The sequence below is a fragment of the Carcharhinus amblyrhynchos genome, chromosome 3 (assembly GCF_965287045.1).
Source record: "Carcharhinus amblyrhynchos chromosome 3, sCarAmb.v2.hapA, whole genome shotgun sequence".
Classification (NCBI taxonomy): domain Eukaryota; kingdom Metazoa; phylum Chordata; class Chondrichthyes; order Carcharhiniformes; family Carcharhinidae; genus Carcharhinus; species Carcharhinus amblyrhynchos.
Genome location: NC_137326.1, coordinates 100,383,518 through 100,406,183, shown reverse-complemented (window position 1 = coordinate 100,406,183; position 22,666 = coordinate 100,383,518). Strand labels below are relative to the sequence as shown.

Sequence of the window (22,666 nt, the reverse complement as noted above, 5' to 3'; positions counted from 1 at the left end):
GACTTTCTGGTCAATGGTAACCCCATGGATTTCGACAGTGGGGAATTCAGTGATGGTATCACCATCGAATGTCAAAGAGTGTCTCTTACGGCTGATGGTCATTGCTTGACATCTGTGTAGCATGAATGTTACTTGCCACTTGTCAGCTCAAGATTGGATATTGTCCCGTTCTTGTTGCATTTACATGTGGACTGCTTCAGAATGAGTCACAAATAGTGCTGAACATTGTGCAATCATCGGCAAACATCCCCACTTCTGACCTTATGATGGAGAGAAGGTCATTGATGAAGCAGCTGAAGATTGTTGAGCCTAGAACACTACCTTGAGGGACTCCTGCAAAGATATCCTGGAGCTGAGATGACTGACTCTCCACAACCACAGCCATCTATGTACCAGGTATGACCCCAACCAGCAGTGTTTGCCCCAATACCCACTGATTCCAGTTTTGCCAGGGCTCTTTGATACCATACACAGTTGAATGTGGCCTTGATGTCAAAGGCTATCACCCTCACCTCACCTCTGAAATTCAGCTCTTTCATCTATGTTTGAACCAAGGCGATAATGAGGTCAGGTGCTGAGTGATCCTGGTGAAACCCAAACTGGCATCACCGAGCAGGTGTTGCTTGATAGCTGTCAATGATCCCTTTTATCACATTACTGATGATCGAGAGTAGACCAACTAGGCAATAATTGGTTGGGTGGATTTGTCTTTTTTTTGTGTACAGGACATACCTGGGCAATTTTCCACTGTTGGGTAGATGCCAGTGTTGTAACTGTGCTGGAAGAGCTTGGCTGGACAACTGGCAAGCTCTAGGACACAAGTCTTCAGTACTATTGCCAGAATGTTATCAGGGCTCATTGCCTTTGCAGTATCGAGTTCCTCCATCCATTTCTTGATTTCACAGAGTGGTATCCGAGATGCTGGGGACCACTGCAGGCCAAAATGGCATTCACTCGGCACTTCTAGCTGAAGACTGTTGTGAATGCTTCAGACATACACAATTCAGCAAACACAATTTCCCTTTGAAAATCCATGCTTATTTTGTCTGATTATACCACTGCCTTCCAAATGCCAAGTTGATAATAGATCTAGCAATTTCCCCAGTACCGACGTTAGGCTCACTGGTCTATAGTTTCCTGTTTTCTCTCTACTTCCCTTTTTGAATACTGGGCTTAAATTAGCTAACCTCCAATCTGTAGGAACTATTGGAGAGTCCAAAGAATTTTGGAAAATAATCAATGGATCTACTACTTCCAGGGCCACTTCCTTAAGTGTTCTGGGATGAAGGTTATCAGAATCTGAAGACTTATCCATGTTGAATTCCAAAAATTTCCCCAAAACCACTTTTTGATTAACGCTGATTTCCTTCAACATAAGAACATAAGAAATAGGAGCAGGAGTAGGCCATCTAGCCCTTCAAGCCTGCCCCACCATTCAATAAGATCATGGCTGATCTGTCGTGGCTCAGTTCCACATTCCCGCCCTCTCCCCATAACCCTTAATCCCCTCGCTTATCAAAAACCCATCAACCCGCGTCTTAAAAATATTTAGCGAGGCAGCCTCCACCACTTCAACGGGCAGAGAATTCCAGAGATTCACCACCCTTTGAGTGAAGAAGTTCCTCTCCTTAACTCTGTTCTAAACCAGCCCCCCCTTTATCTTGAGGCTGTGCCCCCTAGTCCTACTGTCCTTTGAGTGGGAGGAGTCTCTCCACCTCTATCCATCCCATTCATCATCTTATATGTCTCAATGAGATCTCCCCTCATTCTTCTAAACTCTAACGAGTACAAGCCTAGTTTATTCAGCCTCTCCTCATAGCTCAACCCCCCTCAACTCCGGCATCAGCCTAGTAAACCTCCTCTGCACTCCCTCCAAGGCCAAAATATCCTTGCATAAGTATGGTGCCCAAAACTGCACACAGTACTCCAGCTGCGGCCTCACCAATGCCCTATATAGCCGCAGCAAGACCTCCCTACTTTTATATTCAATCCCCCTCGCTATGAAGGCCAGCATCCCATTCGCCTTCCTGACCACCTGCAAGCTGGGTTTTTGCGACTCAACCCCCTCAACTCCGGTATCAGCCTAGTAAACCTCCTCTGCACTCCCTCCAAGGCCAAAATATCCTTGCGTAAGTGCGGCAACCAAAACTGCACACAGTACTCCAGCTGCGGCCTCGCCAATGCCCTATACAGCAGCAGCAAGACCTCCCTACTTTTATATTCAATCCCCCTCGCTATGAAGGCCAGAACTCTTCACTAAAACATGTTTCTCTCAGCAATTCTGGAGAAGACATGAATAAAGTACAATCCTAATTCCTCAGCCATTCCTTCATTCCCGTTATGAATTCTCCTAGTTCTAAGGGGCTTACATTCATTTTTGTCAATCTTTTTCTCTTTACAAGCATATAGAAATTTTTAGTCAGTTATGTTCCCCACTAGCTTACTTTCATACTCTATTTTTCCCTTCTGAATCAATCCCATGGTTCTCCTTAGCTGAATTTTAAACTGCTCCAATCCTCAGGTCTGTTACTTCTTCTTGCCAATTTGTAAGTTTCTTCTTTGAATCTGATGGTATCTCTAATTTTCCTTGTAAGCCATGGTTCGGCCACAATTCCCTTACTACTCCTGTGTCAAACAGGAATTAACAACTTCTGGAGTTCATCTATTCATTCTTTAAATGCCTGCCATTGCCTGTCCATTGTTTTCCCTTTCAGTGGTGTTTTCCAGTCCATCATGGTCAATTCATGTCTCATACCATCATAGCTCCCTTTATTGAAATTCAGTAACCTGGTCTCAGAATCAACTACATCACTATCCATCTTGACAAAGAATTGTAACACATTATAGTCACTGGTCTCCAAGGATTCTCTCAACCAGATTGCCAACTAATCCTTTCTCATTGCATAACACCCAGTCCAAGATAGCTTGTTCCCTTGTTGGTTCCTCAACATATTGCTCCAGAAAACCAACCCACATGCACTCTAGAAATTCCTCCTCTACTGTACTGTGACTAATTTGACTCTCCCAATCTATATGCAGATTAAAATTGCCATAATCTCAGAAGTTCCTTTAACACATGCACCTCTGATTTCTATCTAATGCTTTTCCCAACATTACCGCTAGTTAGGTGGTCTGTATATTATCCCCAACGATGCTTTTTGCCCCTTGTTGTTTAACTCAACCCATACAGATTCGACATCATCTTTGCTAATATCTTTTCTCAATATCATATCAATATCAGCTTTAATCAACAATGCAACTCCACAATCTTTTTCTTTGTCTGTTCTTTCTAAACACTGAATTGCTCTTAATGTTTAATTCCCATCCTTGCTCACCTTGGAGCCACATCTCCATAACGCCAACTATATTATGCCCCTTTACATCTATCTGTGGAATTAATTCATCCATTTTGTTTGAATGCTCCGAGCATTCAGGTACAAAACCTAAAGGTGGGCACTTTTAACAATTATTTTCCCTTTCCTACTGTAAACTCGGTCCTTATTGGACTCTGGCCCTTAATTTCTCTGCCTATTAGTTTCCTTCTCCTTACTGTCTTTTCCTCTTATTCTTAATTCCCCCTGCTCCGAATCCTGCAAAGGTCCCCACCCCCCGTCATGTTAGTTTAAATCCTCCCCAGCCACTCTAGCAAGTACCTCTCCCCTCCCCCAGACATCAGTCCTGATCCTGCTGCTTCTCAACAAATGTAATCTGGAATTCATCCAAAGACAGAAGTTTTGCCTCAACAGCATAAAAAAAGTTATATTCACTCACATGGATTTTCAGAAATCATGTTAGCCAATACAAATTACAAAGATCCTCATTTTGCAACTTTAGTACATGCTTACTGGATTGATACATCATTATTAATAATTTTCATAATTTCAGAATATTTCTAGTGTGGAACATGTATTACCTAGAGGCAAAAGAACTAGTTCAAAAACAGCACGGTTCTAAGATTACTGAAGAAGTTGGAGGATTTTTGGGTGTATGCTACTATAAACATATTATATTTCACTTTTTGAAGTTCAGTGAACATTCGGTTATTATTTCTTTAGAAGCTTAAGTTACTGTTATTTAACTTGCCTGAGATAATTACACTTTCACATCAAATCATTGTGAAAATAGACAGCTGATCAATAGTGTACAGAAATACCCTGAGGATAAGTCTTTCAAAATCTACTGTTGTAACCGTGCTTTTTATCAAAAAAAGAATTTTGATTTTACGGCTGGCTAGCCAATGGAGGCATTGAGATGCAAATTCTTGCAGGCCTGCTCTCAAAAGGGCATCATGCAGAGAAGGTATGTTTGTAGCTGGTAGGTCTGGGCAGGGGGGGGGGGGGGGTGCTGAAATTGCATTTCAGAGCTCTAAGTTAAAAAGACAAATGTCTTGCCAATTGCCTCACAAATACACCCTGGAGCAAGGGAGGGACTGAGGTGAGGTTAATCAGGAAAACTGTAGTCATGGAAGCATTCCTACTCTTCATAGCTCCATAGAAATAATCTCTGATCCAATTGGACTGTGCTTTTATCATATAAAAAAATCATGCTATATATGTACAATTTTACATTACCTTTGCCAAAGTATACGAACTTTATATATTAGCAGAATCAGGAAAGAAAATTTCCAAATAGACTCGACTGACAGCATCATAAATTTACCTGCAGGTTTCTGATCAGAATAGAGTTGGACAACGTGTAATTCGCACCTACCTGACTCTCCAAAATATCAGCTCAGATACTTCCACTTGAGGGATTCCAATATTAAAATAGAAAAGTGCACTGGAGCCCAAATGTGCAGGAACAAGTGATTGTGTCAAAAGAGAAGCAGGAGACTACCTGGAGGGGTCAGATGGCGTCCTTCCTCAATTGATGCAGCTTTGCTTCATGGTCATTCCACTAATAGTGCAGGTATGAGTAAGAATGTAGAGGAGTTGGGATGAGCTTCCACGAGTTAGAAGGCTTCTCTCATTCCTGATTTTTCGTATTTACAAATGGCATAAAAAACATGATACAAAATAATAATCTCCACAATATACCCACCAAAATGTTTTATTGATTTTAAAATGAAGCAATTTTTTTACTAGGCACACAGAAATTTATGTATGATTATTTAGCAATTACAAAAATTACATAGTAAAATATATGTTGTAGTTTACATTGCAGGCTTTAAAATTATTAAATGAGCCAGTCCAAGGAATGTTCATAAGTTTCCAGCCCTAATTAGAGACACTTTAAGGATGCATTTCTTTTACTTATTCTATAAACGTTACAAGGTTAGAGTTTTCTGGAAGCTGAAATTCATGCTGTAACACTGTTCTTATTACACTCCTTTTAAACAAAACAGCTATTATGTTTGATAGCATGTGGTGTATCCATATTTTTAAAATGAAACTCAAACACCATTTACAATAAAACCAGTGCAAACAGAGACTACCGATACATGGGCATTAACTGACAGTTCCAAAAATATAACAGGCACACAGTGTCACTTGAAACCATGGACATTTGGAAAGAACAAACCGATGACTTTTAATGCACCCAGTCCATTTGAATTGGACACCAGATACAGATACAGTGGCGTATTGCAAGGCAGCATCAGAGCATCTATGAAATGGAAATCTGTAACTTGTACATACTGTTGTAGAGAAACCACTATCTCTGGGATTGAATATTTGTACAGCTTTATCACCAGAATAGGATTGTTTTTCCGTTGCTACAGATACTGAGTAAAGTGATCTCCACAAAAGCCATGAACTGCTGGGCTGGGGGAGATGTTGAAAATTAGAGGCTGTGAAATTGTAAGGCAGAAAAAGGATGGATGTTAGGAGAAGGGGGTGGAAAAGAGTTGGTGAGAATGGCTTCTCCTTTTTCTCCATCTTCAATTTTCTCTCTTTTCCTGCTGTGATACCTCCTGGTTCTTGGAACTTCTGAAACATCAGTTGCTGTGTGAAACCATCACTAAAGATGCTCAGGGCCCCAATCTACAGTAAATCGAACTTTGGTAGAAATAATGTGATCTGATGTAAATTAGCACCACATGATCCACTCCATGTGGTCAAGACATGCGATTATACTTCCAGGATTGCCTCCAATTAGACCTGGCAACCTTACTCTGCAGTACGTCAGATCCTGATGAGCTATTAACAACATTTATTCACTTTCCAATATTTCAAACATTAAAATCGTCTCATTCAAGGGTTTTCAGGTCATTAAACCTCCCCCCAAATTTTGCTGTGACTTGCCAGGCACTCCAGTTCTTCAGCCTCCACCTTGTCCTGTGCAGTTGCAAATTTAGTAGATGCTAGGATCAGGGTGTCCCTCCCATAAAGGGAAACGGAAGAACTAAGAAATCCAACAACCAGAAATTGAATTGAAATCACATCCTGTAGGCAAGACTTCAGAATTAGACATATTTCCAACTAAAAGTTTTGAAAAAAGCAATGCTGCAGGAGATACAGCTAATTCCAGGATATTCCATTCATGTCCAATGACACTTCCAAAACCAATCACCTACAGATTTCATCATATAGCTAATTTATGTTTACCTGACAGCAATTCTTCAAGTGTTTTGAGAATGTAGCAGTAATAGTGCATATTTTTGGACTTTGTTTCTATTTTAGTACCCTTTTCCATCAGTTCTAAATTTCCCATGTACCTGATGCCTTTACCTTGTAAAGGATGAAGATTGTGGAATTTTGAGTTAATCTCAAATTCCAAGAACTAGAAGTCTGTTCAAGAGCAAGAAAGGAGTGTATGAAGACAGGTTTTAGTGATGATAGACTTTTATTATTTGTTTATAAAATTCTTCTCCCATATACCAGCATTCAGTTTTGGCCACTTAACAGGTTTACAATCCAAATGTCTGTTTCATTTTGTATCACTCAACTGAAACAGCGTGCATCTTCAACAACAAGTTACATTTCTCAGTACTAAATACCAGTACTTGGTTTGGAATATGGGACAAAGAATTCTACTTCAAAATCGACTAGTGAGCTGCAACATTTTGCATAGTAATAATGAATTTTTTAAAAGTAGGGTAAAACATTTTGTATTTCTAATTACAGAGCAAGACCTGCTATTTTGAAAGCAGTTGGATTTAATGTACCAAAGTTTAACTGTACAAATTTTATAGAAATTATTTTTTTCTGAGAGATTGGACCCATGAAGAAAGATTTTGCATAATATGCAAAATGTTATATTGCCGTAGATTACTTGAGATTTTTTCTAATAAAGCAGGTTCTTTCCAGATGCCTTTACCTTTTTTCACAGCGTTTAGTTCTGCTTTAAGCAACTTTTGCTGCAATCTCCAGTACAGTTTTGGGTTAGAATTCAGGCCCTCAATGTTAACAGTTCGTCCAAGACCATTCCTCAAAATCTCTTCATTTAGAGAAACTGAGAAAAAACCATCCTAAAGGGAAATAAAATGCAATTGAAATCTATTTTAATTAGTGTTTATACATTCTGAAATGACACGTTACAATGCCAATAACTTCTTCAAACCTTGCCAAAGGTGGATCACATGTTAATTTGATACAACTAAGGGAAAACTTTAAAGCAAATTTTCAGATGAATTGGGCAAACAGAAGTAGAGAAACAAAAGTAAGCAAAAGAAAAAGGATTTCTTGACAAGAGGCCCATAAGTGGTAGAATGAGCATTTTTCTCTACATAAATATTAAGAACTACTCAGCTAACTTATCCTGTCTCAATGCCTTTCAGGAAAAGCCTGAGGTTGCATAGATGAGCCTGTGGATTTTAATCATGAACAAAAGGTTTCAAATTTCAGCTCACAGACCACGATATTGTAGCTAAAATTATAGTAAGTTCCACCAGTGTTATTTTTATTAAACGGGCTAAAAATTGACAACTGAGATATATTGCAAAATCACAAAGTAATTTTTAAAATCTTATTTCTCCATCAGATCAATGCGAAAGAATGCCAAAAGTCTCTGACAGCCTGAGAGTGCAGTAAAAATGAGGATTGATCCTAGCAGAGGATCGGATGGTGTTTAATAAGACTAATTGTCATGGGTAAATGATGCAGCTCAAGTGTGTAGCCCTGAATATTGAAAATAAATATATATGACTGAAGGATACTGGCAAAAATGCACAGTGATATTCCAATAGGAGTTTGATCAATTCTGATGCAAGAAATAAAAGTTGCAACAAATATGGGAATAAGCTGATAGGGACAGAGTCAATATAGAAGACACAGCAACGCCAGACTCAATGCTGGAATTTTATTGGCTTGGCCCACCTATCAACGGGCGGAACGAGCCAGTAAAGGCGAGTGAGAGCTGAGAAATCAAGATCAGGCCCGATTTCTCGGCTCCCGCAATTTTCCAAGAGCCAGATTTCCAGCAAGGTCAGTCTCTTGTAGGAAATGAGCAAGAGGCTGAATAATTTAATATATTTAAATATGAATTTGCATGCATTTAATGAGCCCAGTGCTCAATTGTCCAAGCTCACTTGCCTTTATGGCCTCTCCAGGAGAGGTTCTCTCCAGCTAGAAAAACACCTGGTCTCCATGAATGGGAACAGTTGTGTTGGCCTTGCCGAAAGCCATTGAGGCCCCCTGGGGAGGCCAAGGGCAAAGGGGAGTACCCTTTTAGCAGTGCCAGCCTGACACCTGGGCAGTGTCCAGCAGGCACCTTGGCACTGCTTGCTGGGCACTGCCAGTGGGCGGGATGGTGCTGCGCACTCTGCAGATGTGATTGGATCAGAGGGAAGGGGGTGCGATCGGTCCAAGTACGACCAATCTGGGTGGTGTGTGGGGACTAGGTGTCCGTGTGTTGTGGGGCTCGTGATTGGCTGTGGGCCCCTGCAATTGTGGCCAGCAGGGATGTTGATTCAGGCTGGCTCCAGCAGCAGAGGTCTGACAATGCCCTCTGACAGGCCCCCACTGTTGCAATTGCACATGTGCAGCATCAGAGGTTGGCACATGCACAGTAGCTCTCTCTATAGGCTGGCTGGTGAATAAAGCCCAGCCCACCAACTGCAGCAGCCAGAAACAGTCTACACCACTTTTTCAATGACTAAGTACATAAGATTGGGTGTGAAAATCCACCCAAAGGGAACAGAAACTCTCCCATTTTCATGCTTTCTCGTAAAATTCTGCCCAATATTTAGAACAGAATAAAAAAAGGGAAAAAAGTGAACTCAATTGGACAGCACAGGAGACTATTTAGGCAATCATCCTTGTGTTAGCTCTTTGGAAGTATTTTCCAATTTGCCCCATTGTCTTGCTCTTTCTTCACAACCCTGCAAAACCTTTTCGCTCTTTCACATAGTGCACTTAAATCACAACAACTAAAAAAAAAAATGTTTCCTCTGTCCACTTCGGCTCTTTTGCCGAAAACCATCAATCTGTGTCCTCTAGTTACTGACCCTTCTGCCATTGGAAATTATTTCTCAAAATGGATCATGATTTTACACATCACTTTCAAATCTCCTTTTAACCTTTTCTGCTGTAAGAATAATCGCAGATTCTCCCATCTCTCTCCACATAACTGAAGTCCCTCAATTCTGGTGCCATTTTAGTAAAACTCCTCTGGACTTGTTTGAGGTTTTGATATCTTTTCCGAAGTGGCAGTTAGTTCTTCAGCTGGCTGGATAGGTAGAGTGTTGGATGGCATGATGGCTGGATGGCATGGTGGCTAGCTGGCTGGATGGCATGATGATACCAACGATACAAGTTCAATCCCTATACCAGCTATGACTGTTTATTGAAGGCTGCCTCCTTGCCTTGCCCTATGTTACACATGGTGCCCCTTAAGCCATACAATCATTTCTCTCTCCCTCCCTCTCTCACAGGGAATGATCCTTAAGGCCTCTTACGAATTATGGCTAAATATTATTCTTCCAGAATTAAATACAATGCTTGTTATGCAGGATAACCAGTGCATAACTAATTCTATTCTTTCCTGCCATTAAAAATGTCAAGGATTCCATCTGCCTTTTTAGCAATCTTCTCAACTTGCCAGGCTTTCAAAGATTTGTGTACATACACCGTTAGGTTGTCTAATTAAACAAACCCTTTAAAATTGTATCATCACTTCTCATTCCTCAAAATGATTTACTTCACATTTTTCTCCATTAAGTTTGAGCTGCAGTACGAATGTCCATTTCATCAGTCGATGGCCTCCTGAAGTCTGTTACATTTGAGTTTTGTGTGTTCTGCAAACTTTGAAATCATGCCCTGTATATACCACAGTCCAAGTCAGCAATACATCTCAAAAGAACAATGGTTCTAGCATGTTTAAGTTAAAAGGAGAGCTTGGATAGACTGGGACGTTTTCCCCCTGGAGCATAGGAGGCTTAGGGATGATCTTATCAGTCTACAAAATAATGAGGGGTATTGATAAGTCATATCTTTTCCCAAAGGTAGGAAGTCTAAAACTAGAGGGCATAGGTTTAAGGCAAGAGGGGAGAAATACAAAAGGATCCAACTTTTTTCCCCCACACAGAGTGGTGAGTGTCTGGAATGAGCTGCCAGAGGTACTAGTAGAGGTGATACAATTTTGTCTTTTATAAAGTATTTAGACAGTTACGTTTGTGACATTAGTGTATCTTAAAGAAATGTTTTTGCTACATCATGTTCTCTGCAGCTATAAGCAGTTTTGTTTTCATTGCAGCTGCTAAAAGTCCTTTTATTGTTCCTTCAGTGGTTTAAATAGGGCTTGTTTATTTTCACTCTGGGATTTTTATGAACCTGCATTATTAGGAGAAAGGTCACGTGTTTTGGTCCTTTTTTCCCCCCTTCCTAGTGAATTTAAACTTTCATTTTCTATTTGGCTGGCAGTAGTTTGAATTTTTAGAAGGGACATCAAGCTGTAAAGAAATGTTTCTCTCTCTCTCCCTGGTTTTGGAAATTCTGTTGGTTAGCTGAAAGCAAGGCTTCTTGCCTTCCTGAAGTAGAGAATCTGCTGTTGGTGGCTTGATGTGGATGTGCCGGCGTTGGACTGGGGTAAACACAGTAAAAAGTCTGACAACACCAGGTTTTAGTCCAACTGATTTATTTGATAGTAAACTCACAAGCTTTCGAGGGGACCCCCTCTTCGTCAGGTGAATGGAGAGTTCTGGCCTCGGACAGAGCATATAAAGCACAGACAGTTTAGAGATTACTGATTAGAATGCGAATCTTTACACCTAACCTGCTGTTCAAGTCCTAAAGTGGCAATGTGTGTGGAAGGAGCACTGATCACAGGTTAAAGAGATGTGTATTGTCTCCAGACAGCATAGTGAGTGAGGTTTTGCGCACCTCTGGCTTGACCACAGATTCTCCCTGGTGTTCTGGGGAGCTATTTTGACTCCAAGCCTATCTGTATGTGCCTCAAGAAAACTGCAATATTCATTCAAAGGACTCAGTTCCAGTATTACATGAGCATTAGTCTTTGCTGTGTTAAACCTATGAAAAGGGTTTCTGCCTCTGAAGTTTCTGTTTGATGGGAACAATTTCAATATATTTGATAAGGGTCATACATTATTTTGGTTTTGTTTCTGTTTGTAATTGGTAAGTTATTGCTAATTTTCTATCCATGGCACCATGTGTTAATATGGTACACAACTACACTCAAATTTGACGTCATTTTAAATTTTCATAGCAACTTCATTGCAGTGTTAATGGCAGCCTACTTGTGACCCTAATAAATAAACTTAATGTCAGGAAAACAACTTTGATGCAAGTCCCCTAAGAGTTATCAGTGACATCCTTTCCTTTAGCTAATTAATCTCTACTACCTGTTCTTCATTAGCAAAGGTATTAACATTACTGAAGCACAGTTTCTAGATGATCTCAAAGCCCAACAAATCCAATGGTTTTCTGAAAGGTACTTAGAGAGACAAGATGGAACATTTATGAAGGAACAGTCATACTGAGCGGATCAAAGAACATCAGGGTACTTCCAACACATTGCGAACAAAATATAGTTAGTTGCCATATTTAGGGGCATCTACAGACCCATAATCTTAACACAACAACTGAAGTTTAAGAACATATAGGGAGTTAAATTGAAATCTAGTGAGTACAGTAGGATGTCACAGGGGCTCCTTACTACATCTTAGATATAGTCAGTTAATTTTTAAATGCATGATAATGTAACATATCCAGCGTGCCTCCTGCTAGTAAAATCAACTTGTTAGCAGTGTTCAATCATGACTGAAAAAGAAGCTTATTTAAAATAAATTGCAAGGAAATTAAAATAATCATGATTCACTTAAACCTAGAATTCAGTTAAAATGAAAAACTGCAAAAAAGAAAAACCAAGAAATTAGATTTAAAACATTATATTAACAGGAAACGAGTCAGAGTGCAACCAATCAGACACAGGTCCTGAAATCATTCTTACATTATCAATGGAAAACGCTCAAAATATAAGCTCAGGCAGCATTAATGGAGAGAGAAAGTTAACATTTTAGGGCTGGCTTTTGTCAGAACTGTAAAACATTAACAGATAACAGGGTTGGGGAAGGGGGAGGAGGCAAGAACAAAAGGGAAAGTCTAATGCAGGATAGAAGACTGGTGAGATTAAATAGCAAAAGGAATATTTTGTCACAATGCAAATCTTCTCTCTATTGGGAGACCAAATACAGATTGAGATGATCATTTTGTTGAACAGCTCTATTCAATGTGCAAGCATGATCCTGAGCTTCCAGTCATTTGCCATTTCAATCTTCTGCCCTACCATGCAAGTCAGTATGAAAAAATTTTCCACGGCTTGTGGCAACTTTGGACTCACCACCAACATTAAAAAGACCGAAGTCATGCACCATACACAAAACCCATATTCACAATCAAAGGGCAGAAACTACAGGCAGTGGACCAGTTCACTTATCTTGGCAGCACTCTCTCCCAAGCAGCGAGTATTGATATAGAAATTAACTGCAGAATAGAAAAGGCAAGTTCTGCTTTCTGTAGATTGCGCTCCACTGTATGGGAATGTCGAGGAATCAGCCCAGCAACAAAACTGAAGGTCTACAGCACCATGGTACTCACTATTCTCCTGTATGTCTGTGAAATGTGCATGCATGACAGCTCAATCATTTCCACATGACTGGTCTTTGCAGAATATTACACATCAGATGGCAAGACAAAGTAACAGACATTGAAGTTCTCTCTAGAGAAGTCTACCATCAGTCCACACACTGCTGACGACAGCGCAAACCCGTTGGGCAGGTCTTGTCATCCGTATGCCAGACGAGCACATACCCAAGCAGCTTCTTTTTGGGGAACTCTCTGCTGGAAGGTGCTCGCATGGAGGGCAGAAAAAAATGTTACAAAGATACACTCAAGGCCTCCCTGAAGTCGCTTGACATTGACAAGCCCACCTGGGAAACGCTGGCACAAAACCGCCCTACCTGGCACTGCCTCATCCACAAGGGCTGTCAAGCTTACGAAGCAAGGTGCATTGCTGAAGCACAACTTAAGCGTGAGCTGCGCAAGTCTAGAGCCACCAGCGCAACAACTACAGTGTCTACACAAGTCTGTCCAATGTGCCAGGACGTTCTGTGGCTGAAGTGGCCTGATCAGTCATCTTCGGACACATTGCATCCAGCCTCAAAAATGACTAATGGGGTTGAGGTCCTCATCGACGACAATGGACGAACAACTAACTGGACAATTTAACTTTTGTGCCAAGAACTTCTTTGAATTAACTATAGTGGATTGCAGTCAGAAAAAAAATTACAGCTGATACAAAGCAATTTAAAATCAATTTCAGACTTTGAAAAAGTACATAAGCAGTCTTCCAAGTGGTTTTAAGCTTCTAATATTACAGAACAAGATTAACTTAGTAGTCTTATCTTAACATAAAAAATGCTACCACACAGTAACAGGCAGTATGGTGTCATTTTCTTACACCAGTCTCAAAATTTAAGCTGCGACTACATAGGTAAAAACTTGTCTGTTCCAATCTTCTAAAGCACAATACCATGATTTGATACAAAATGTAAACTTGCATATTGGAGACATGGACTTACCTTTTTGAATCTTACAATGCAATCAATAATAGAGTTATCCCTCCTCAGAGGTTGAAACCAAACAACGTGAGAAGGTTTTATTTGCTCTCTTAACCAGATTCTGCCCTCATCAGTCATTTGTAAGCCAGCCAGTCTAAGCATCAGATGACCATCTGACTGCCCTGAGGAAAGTACAAGTGTTTCATTACTAATTCATAGTAAATTTGAAACAACATCTATTTCACACAACAGGTAAAATAGACCATTCAAACTGAGCAATCCTGCTCCTTAAAAAGTCATGTAACCTTCACTTTGTATATCACAAAGAGGGATTGCCATAGATGATTATTTAATTCGAAGGTTCTGTTTGATGGAAGATCTGAGCCGAAGGGACCCTGTCAGCTTTTCTGGTCTAATAGGGCATGCAAGCCTTTTTAAAATCATACCATATGAGTGGGAAATTTACAGGAAGAATACTGAAGATTGATCTAAGATATAGTCCCAGGAGATCACCTTGCTCCTTTTTACCTAAATATCTAGCCCATTAGCTAAAGATTGATTGGATCAGAATCATCATACTATTTATATTTCCATTACCCTCTAACATTCAGGCAACATCAAAACACTACTCCAGCACCACATCCCTGACAAGTGCAAGACAATAAAATCAGCCAAGTTAAAGATTCCATTCCATTTATCCAATCAGGACTCAAGCATCCATAGCAAAAAAAACAAGCAAAAAAAAGGTCAAAGAATAGCACATATCCTGGATCAGGGTAACAATAGGATATCCTGTTAGATGAACTTACTGAGAAAATTGCAAGCCAACTCTCAGACTAATAAGAAATGCTGAGGCAAAACTACATCAGCCTAAAGAATAAAGCTGTGCTTGTTCAACCACAACCAGATATAATCAAAGAAAATACCACAAAGCCTAAATAACTGAATTAGGACTTTAAACTATATCTGAAATTTCCAGACATTAATTTGTTTTCTGGATCTATCAAATAAGCTCCAGCAAAATGAGATACACTACACATGCAGGAAAATGGGGTGGTGTACAGTTCACATAGGATCTAATACAATGCAGCACAGTGGCATAGTGGTTAGCACCAGCGCCTCAGGTTCAATTCCAGCCTTGGGTGACTCTTGGTGTGGAGTTTACACTTTCTCCATGTGGCTGTGAGAGTTTTCTCTGAGTGCGCTGGTTTCCTCCCCACAGTCCAAAGATGTGCAGATTAGGTGGATCGGCCATGCTAAATTGCCCTTTAGCGTCTCAAGATATGGGTTAGGAGGGTTAGTTGGGTAAAATATGCGTGTTTGTGGGGATAGGGCCCGGATAATATAAATACAATACCCAGACATAAAAGTAGAATTACATGAAATAATTGACAATGTAAACTTTTAAAGATGCAGGATGTACTCACTATATGCAGATTTAAGAACTAGTTAAATTGGCTGTGGATTTAAAAATAAAATACATACAAAAACAAAACAGATTTATGCTATTAATTAGCCAGAACCTATTATATCATACCTGATAACTGCTTACATACCTCCTTATAATAAACCTCCTTGCTTTGATTGCAATTTCAACTCAACTAAATCAGTTCTGGACCCCAAGGTTACACTTTAATATAAAACTTTGAAATTTGTGAATGATGAATTTGAGTGTCGAATACAGAAAAGATTTCAAAAAAATTTTTTGACATATTGGGCGGGCTTTTCCGGTCACGCACATCCCAAGACTGGAAATTCCTACCTGAGGTCAAAGGGCCTTTAAATGGTCCGTCAAATTTTCTGTCCCATCCATGACAATTCCTGCAGTCGGCAGGACAGGAAAATTCGGCAACTATATACACAAGGTATGATTTCATCCTGAAATCTGAGGGCTCCTATTGTTTCCAGGGTTCAATTTGAAAATTTACCTCCTAAAATGATAAAATTCTGTGGATTACGATGTTAAAGGAGATTGATTGAGATAGGAGGAATATGCCATTCAGCCCCTCGAGCCTGCTCCACCATTCAGTAAGATCACAGCTGATCTGATTGTGACCTCTATGTCACTTAGCACTCTGCTCCCATAAAAGTTGACTTCCTTGTTGATCAAAAAAAAAATTAACACAGCCTTGAGTTTACTAAATGTCTCAGTCTTCACTGCTCCTTAGGAGAAAAGGTCACAAACTAATAACTCTCCAAGACAAAAAATATTCTCCTTCTCTCAATCTTCAATGGGAGACCCCTTATTTTTAAACTGTACCTCCTAGTTCCAGACCCTATACTCTCTCAGCATCCACCCCATTATGTCCCCTCGTGATATTGTGCACTTTCATAAGTTCACCTCTCATTCTTCTAAACTGTGAAGGATATAGGCCCAAACTGCTCATTCTGTCCTCATAAGCTAACCCTTTCATCCCAGGACTCAGTCAAGTGAACCTTCTCTGAACTGCTTTCATTGCAATTATCTTCTTTATGTAGGGAGACCAAAACTGCACCTAGTTTACCTGATTCTTCTTGCACCAACAAATGCCAACATTTGCCTTGGTGGATATTTTCCAGACGTCGCTGGATTCCGGGGAAGTGCCGGAAGATTGGAAAACGGCTAATGTTACGCCGTTGTTTAAGAAGGGTGCCAGGCAAAAGGCGGGGAATTATAGGCCGGTTAGTTTAACGTCTGTGGTAGGTAAAATGTTAGAATCCGTCATTAAGGAGGAAATTGCGAGGCATCTTGAAGGGAATTGCTTGATAGGGCGGACGCAACACGGTTTCATTAAAGGGAAGTCGTGTCTGACAAATTTACTGGAGTTCTATGAGGATGTGTCTAGGGCAGTGGATAGAGGAGAGCCGGTGGATGTGGTCTTTCTGGATTTTCAGAAGGCGTTTGACAAGGTACCTCAAAAGAGGTTATTGCAGAAGGTCAGGGGACATGGAGTTGGGGGTAGGGTGTTAGCGTGGATAGAGGATTGGTTGTCAAATAGGAGGCAGAGAGTGGGGGTCAATGGGTGCTATTCGGATTGGCGGTTGGTGACTAGTGGGGTGCCCCAGGGGTCGGTGCTGGGGCCTCAGCTATTTACCATTTATATAGATGATCTGGAGGAGGGAACCGAGTGCAGGGTGTCGAAATTGGCTGATGACACCAAGATTGGGGGAAAGGCAAATTGTGCGGAGGGTGTGGAGAGTCTGCAGAAGGATCTAGATAGGCTGGGCGAATGGGCCAGGAAATGGCAAATGGAATTTAATGTTGGCAAGTGTGAGGTGGTCCACTTTGGTAGGAAGAATGGTAGGAAGGACTATTACTTACGTGGCGAAAAACTGCAGCAGGCGACGGTGCAGAGGGACCTCGGGGTCCTTGTGCATGAGTCGCAAAAACCCAGCTTGCAGGTGCAGCAGGTGGTCAGGAAGGCAAATGGGATGCTGGCCTTCATAGCGAGGGGGATTGAATATAAAAGTAGGGAGGTCTTGCTGCAGCTGTATAGGGCATTGGTGAGGCCGCAGCTGGAGTACTGTGTGCAGTTTTGGGCGCCGCACCTGCGCAAGGATATTTTGGCCCTGGAGGGAGTGCAGAGGAGGTTTACTAGGCTGATACCGGAGTTGAGGGGATTGAGCTATGAGGAGAGGCTGAATAAACTAGGCTTGTACTCGTTAGAGTTTAGAAGAATGAGGGGAGATCTCATTGAGACGTATAAGATGATGAATGGGATGGATAGGATAGAGGTGGAGAGACTCTTCCCGCTCAAAAAAGACAGTAGGACTAGGGGGCACAGCCTCAAGATAAAGGGGAGGTGGTTTAGAACGGAGTTGAGGAGGAACTTCTTCACTCAAAGGGTGGTGAATCTCTGGAATTCTCTGCCCGTTGAAGTGGTGGAGGCTGCCTCGCTAAATATTTTTAAGAAGCGGGTTGATGGGTTCTTGATAAGAGAGGGGATTAAGGGTTATGGGGAGAGGGCGGGAAAGTGGAACTGAGCCACAACAGATCAGCCATGATCTTATTGAATGGCGGGGCAGGCTCGAAGGGCTAGATGGCCTACTCCTGCTCCTATTTCTTATGTTCTTATGTTCCTAACCACTTGCTGCACACTAGCTTTTTGTGTTTCATGTACCAGGACATCCAGATACCTCTCCAGAGATTTCTGCAGTGTCTCTCCATTCGAGTAATAGACTGCCTTCCATATTTTTCCTGCCAGAGGAAAAGTTCACATTTTCCCACATTATACTCCACCAGTCAATTTTCGCCCATTCACTTAACCTATCTACATCTTTCTGTAGGCTCTTTACTTCTGCTTGACAACTTTATTTCCTATCTATCTTGGTGTTATCAACAAATTTGGCTACTATATATACATTCCCTTCATTCAAGTAGTTGATATAGATTGTACTGTAAATTGTTGAGGCCCTACTACTGCTCCTGTTGCAAATCTGCCCAACATTTTTTTAAAGTTTGTGCTTAGTGGACAAAACCAAAATTTGGTCAAGAGGACTAAATATTAATGGCTCAATAATGTTTAAATTTCTGTTATAAAAAGAGTTACTACTTCATGAAAGTTCAAATGGCTCACAAACGAAGTTTAATCAGTGATAGCACATTTTCAGTGAAATCCACCTTGAGTTTTGTGAATTTGAATAAATGACAACATAGCAAACGAATCCAATGCAGTGCAAAATGTAACAAATGGCTACTTTCATGTGATTTAAAGATTGGCAGTTCTCAGTCACATATGGAAAATGGTATCACAAGCACTTCTAAATTTCAATCATCATGCCAATTCTGAAGTTCACTTACATGTTACCTTATGTCATCAGGCAGTTACTTACACCTTCTTTGTAGAGTTGAAATGACAGGAAAGGTAATGGGAATATGTTCTACTTCTAGTCCATTTCTCGTTATGTGATGCACTCTCCCTCGAAGCATAACATTTTTTTCAATAAATCTATTGGGTATCTCTGCAGCACTAGTAAATTTTGTAAACTATAAAGATGAAGAAAAATAGTTAAGAATTTATGTTACTGGTCCAACTATTATTTCATAGTCAAGTAGATACTATGTTAGAATCTTAAAACCATAATTTTCTTTTATAAATACAATAAAATGTAATAATAAACTGTAATTTTGTAAATTTATTAGATCTCATGACTTTAATGGAAAATCATACACAGTTTCAGAACAGAAAGATTACATCATATGATGAGTGCACTAATCTGTTGCAAATGTTTAAATATGGACTACATTAGGGTCATAAAGGTCTAACTGCATTAAGTAAACAGAGCACAAGGTCACTCGTTCAATTCTTCTTTGCAGGTGAAATGCATTCATTGGTTAGGCTACAGATCAGAAAATGTCAAAATTTCAAGATTGTTTTACAATGAGAGCATTGACTAGGACAGCTGTATGTTCCACCTGTATTACTTTTAATTGATTAGCAGTGGTTCACCTATAATTTTGATCCCATCAATTCAATTGATATATTGTTTAATTGCAAAATTTCTGTATAATTTAAGGCACAATGAATTAGATCTGCATTCAAGCTGGCATGTCACTTCAATGCTGTAAATAAATTTTGGAAGTCCCCCCCAAACTTTCTTTGAACTTCGTTGATTGGAATTTGACCAGTTTCACAAAGCAGCTAGTATGTTGAGAGTACTTTTGATCTGCAATAAGTTGCATTAACTGGACTACGACATTTATATATGCTAACAACATATTTTTGCTCTATTAATAGCAAATTTCTGGTGCTGCTACTCAAAAGAATTGTTCCTTCAGAAAGGGAGGAACATAATGCAGTGCACAATGTATGAGGCTGAGTGTAGGCCTCCATGTATGAAAGGGTATAAAATGAAGTCTGTTTACATTTTGGAATTTAGATTTTAGATCAGAACACTGGTTTTGTTTTTCATAAGGTCAATTAAAAATCCACATTTTGGTTCCAGTACAAATCATATAACAAATCTCTTATAATGAGATTTCCCATTTTCTGGCATTATGCTGCTTCCAAAAATTGATTTTTTTTGGCATGATTTAATTTCCAAAAATTGATTGGCAGCTGCTCTTTATGTGCCTGGACCATGAACTCTGGAGTTCCCTCCTGAAACATTGCTGTCTCTCTTTCCTTTAAGATACGCCTTAAAACCAACGACTTTGACCAATGTGTAATGACATGTAAGGAAATATCTCGGTGCTAAATTTTCTTTGAAACGTTCCTTAAACAACTTGAGGCATATTATACTAAAGACACTATATAAATGCAAGTACTTATTGTTGAGGCTAGGGTTTGAAGAATAAGACGAAGTATGTAAAAGTTATGCAAATCATGAAGTGGTTTACATTTGCTGGAGCTTCTTAAGTTTTTATGTATTGTTTGACTTTTAATTTTATTTCAGTCAAGACTTGAAACATGAACTTATCTTTTCTCTTGACAAACACCAACATTTTATTCGGCATCAGACTGAGTTTTTTTAAAAACAATCTTTTGTCACTACAATTATTAGTAATACATCAATGTATCCCTTTGCAGATTCTAATTCACTAAAGGAAAGTCTGAATTCTGAATGGCTAACTTGGTAAAAAAAAGTCACTTGATGTGCCTAGTTTTATCATGATGTGGCTATGCTGGCGTTAGACTGGGGTAAACACAGTAAAAAGGTCTGACAACACCAGGTTTAAGTCCAACCGATTTATTTGATAGTAAACTCACTAGCTTTCAAGGTTTCCCTCTTCTTCAGGTGAACTCTCCATTCACCTGAAGAAGAGGGAAACGGCGAAAGCTAGTAAGTTTACTATCAAATAAATCGGTTGGACTTAAACCTGGTGTTGTCAGACTTTTTACCTAGTTTTATCATGCAAGATCAAAGTTAAGTTAAAAGGGAGAGAAGATCCCTTGAAGAAATTAATGGTCACGTTGAACTCAAGCGGCACCTCACAGCGTCAGGCACTCGCGTTCGCTTGGGTCACTGTCTTTGCAGAGTCTGCACATTTTCCCTGTACCTGCACAGGTTTCCTCCAGGTGCTCCAGTTTACTCCCAGTCCGAAAGATGTATTGGTTAGGTGCGCTGGCCATACTAAATTCTCCCTCGGTGTACCTGCGCGGGTGCTGGAGAGTGACGATTAGGAGATTTTTCACACTAACTTCATTGCAGTGTTCACGTAAGCCTACTTGTGACACTAATAAATATTTCTTTTTAAAAAAAACTTACTAGTCTGATGCTTCTGGCAAACATCACAACTCCCACCACCGCCAGGCCTGTGCTGAGGTGCTGCAAAAAAAAAACAGAAACAAAACGAGCGCTGAGACGCTGTCAACTATCTCCTGTTTCCTAAAATCAAGGCATGGAGATACGGTCCTGCCGTGCTCACAATCTTTCTGAAGCCGCGACTTCCTTTCAGAGCATCAGCCTCAACTGGCCGACTGATTCGGCCATTTTTCTACAGTGAAAACATTCTAGTAGCGAGACTCCAGGAGCCTCGAGTGACCCTCTCCGTACCTGCACCACACGAATATGTTCATCCACAAACTGCCCCACCTGACCGAGATACTCGCCCAGCACATTCCGGCTCTGCTCCGGCATCCTGAGCCGCGAGCGCGGATTCAAAGAGTAACTGAAACCGCCCACGCGCCTCGCCCGCCCCCTTCCCTCAGCTTTGGTGCGTCAGTGAAAACATTCCCACTCTACCGCTGCTCATCAATGGCTCGGGCTCTTCTTCCACGTTGTTTATACACTCGACTCCCCCACGTGAGAGATCGCTCTGAAAATACCAACAAGGAAGTAAGGAGAAAGTGAGATATAAACTCATGGGAGATTTATATTTTATTCATAACTGGCATTTAGCTGCCTTCCAATCTTTTATTCCTTCTTGAACCTGCTGCAGTGAAGATAAAATCAGAGTATTGGATAGGGTGGACAGTGTGAGCCATGGTCTTGGCTAGCACGAGGGGACATAGCTTTAAATTGAGGAGTGATAGATATAGGACAGGTGTCAGAGGTAGGATCATAGAATCATAGAGCCCTACAGTGCAGAAAGAGGCCCTTCGGCCCATCAAGTTTGCACCAAACACAATCCCACCCAGGCCCTACCCCCATATCGCTACATATTATACCCACTAATCGCTCTAACCTACACATCCCTGGACACTAAGGGGCAATTTCTTAGCACGGCCAATCAACCTAACCCGCACATCTTTGCACTGTGGGAGGAAACCAGAGTACCTGGAGGAAACTCCGGTAGGTGTAGGAAAATGCTTTGTTAAGATGGCGGGGCGGGCTCGTTGGGCCGAAGGGCCTGTTTCCTGTGCTGGGTTGTTCTTTGTTCTTTGAAACCCACACAGACACGAGGAGAATGTGCAAACTCCACACAGACAGTGACCTGACCCGGGAATCAAACCCAGCAGTGCTAACCACTGTGTTACTGTGCCGCCCCAAGGATCTTAGGCGTGGAATGCCCTGCCTGCAACAGTAGTGTACTCGTCAACATTAAAGGGTCATTGGATAAATATATGGATGATATTGGAATAGTGTTGGTTAGATGGTCTTTGGATTTGTTTCACAGGTCGGCACAACATCGAGGAACGAAGGGCCCGTACTGCACTGTAACGTTCTATGTTTTATATGTTCTAGTGGGTAGTGAGTGTGGGGATTTTTGACCCTGTCATAATAAAGGGGACATGGCATACGCCCAAGTCAGGAACAAATAGAATGGTTTTGTTCCATGACATCTTTATC

General features: G+C 40.7%; 1 protein-coding gene across 3 annotated transcripts; it reads right to left on the bottom strand.

Annotated features, from left to right (window-relative positions):
- Window positions 1–5,079: 5,079 nt before the first annotated feature.
- On the bottom strand, window positions 5,080–21,568 carry c18h3orf33 (c18h3orf33 homolog (H. sapiens)). Of its 3 annotated transcripts, XM_080185601.1 has the most exons (6): window positions 21,431–21,568; window positions 21,143–21,202; window positions 18,767–18,920; window positions 13,976–14,136; window positions 7,258–7,408; window positions 5,080–6,383 (listed from the first exon to the last, which is right to left on the bottom strand). In XM_080185601.1, the coding sequence occupies exons 1-6, from the start codon at window positions 21,512–21,514 to the stop codon at window positions 6,343–6,345; spliced, it is 651 nt and encodes a 216-aa protein (XP_080041727.1). In that variant the 5' UTR covers window positions 21,515–21,568; the 3' UTR covers window positions 5,080–6,342. The 3 variants fall into 3 exon arrangements, with proteins under 3 accessions (XP_080041727.1, XP_080041726.1, XP_080041725.1); XM_080185599.1 differs by lacking the exon at window positions 5,080–6,383 and having other exon boundaries at window positions 6,394–7,408; XM_080185600.1 differs by lacking the exons at window positions 5,080–6,383; window positions 21,143–21,202 and having other exon boundaries at window positions 6,393–7,408.
- Window positions 21,569–22,666: the final 1,098 nt, after the last annotated feature.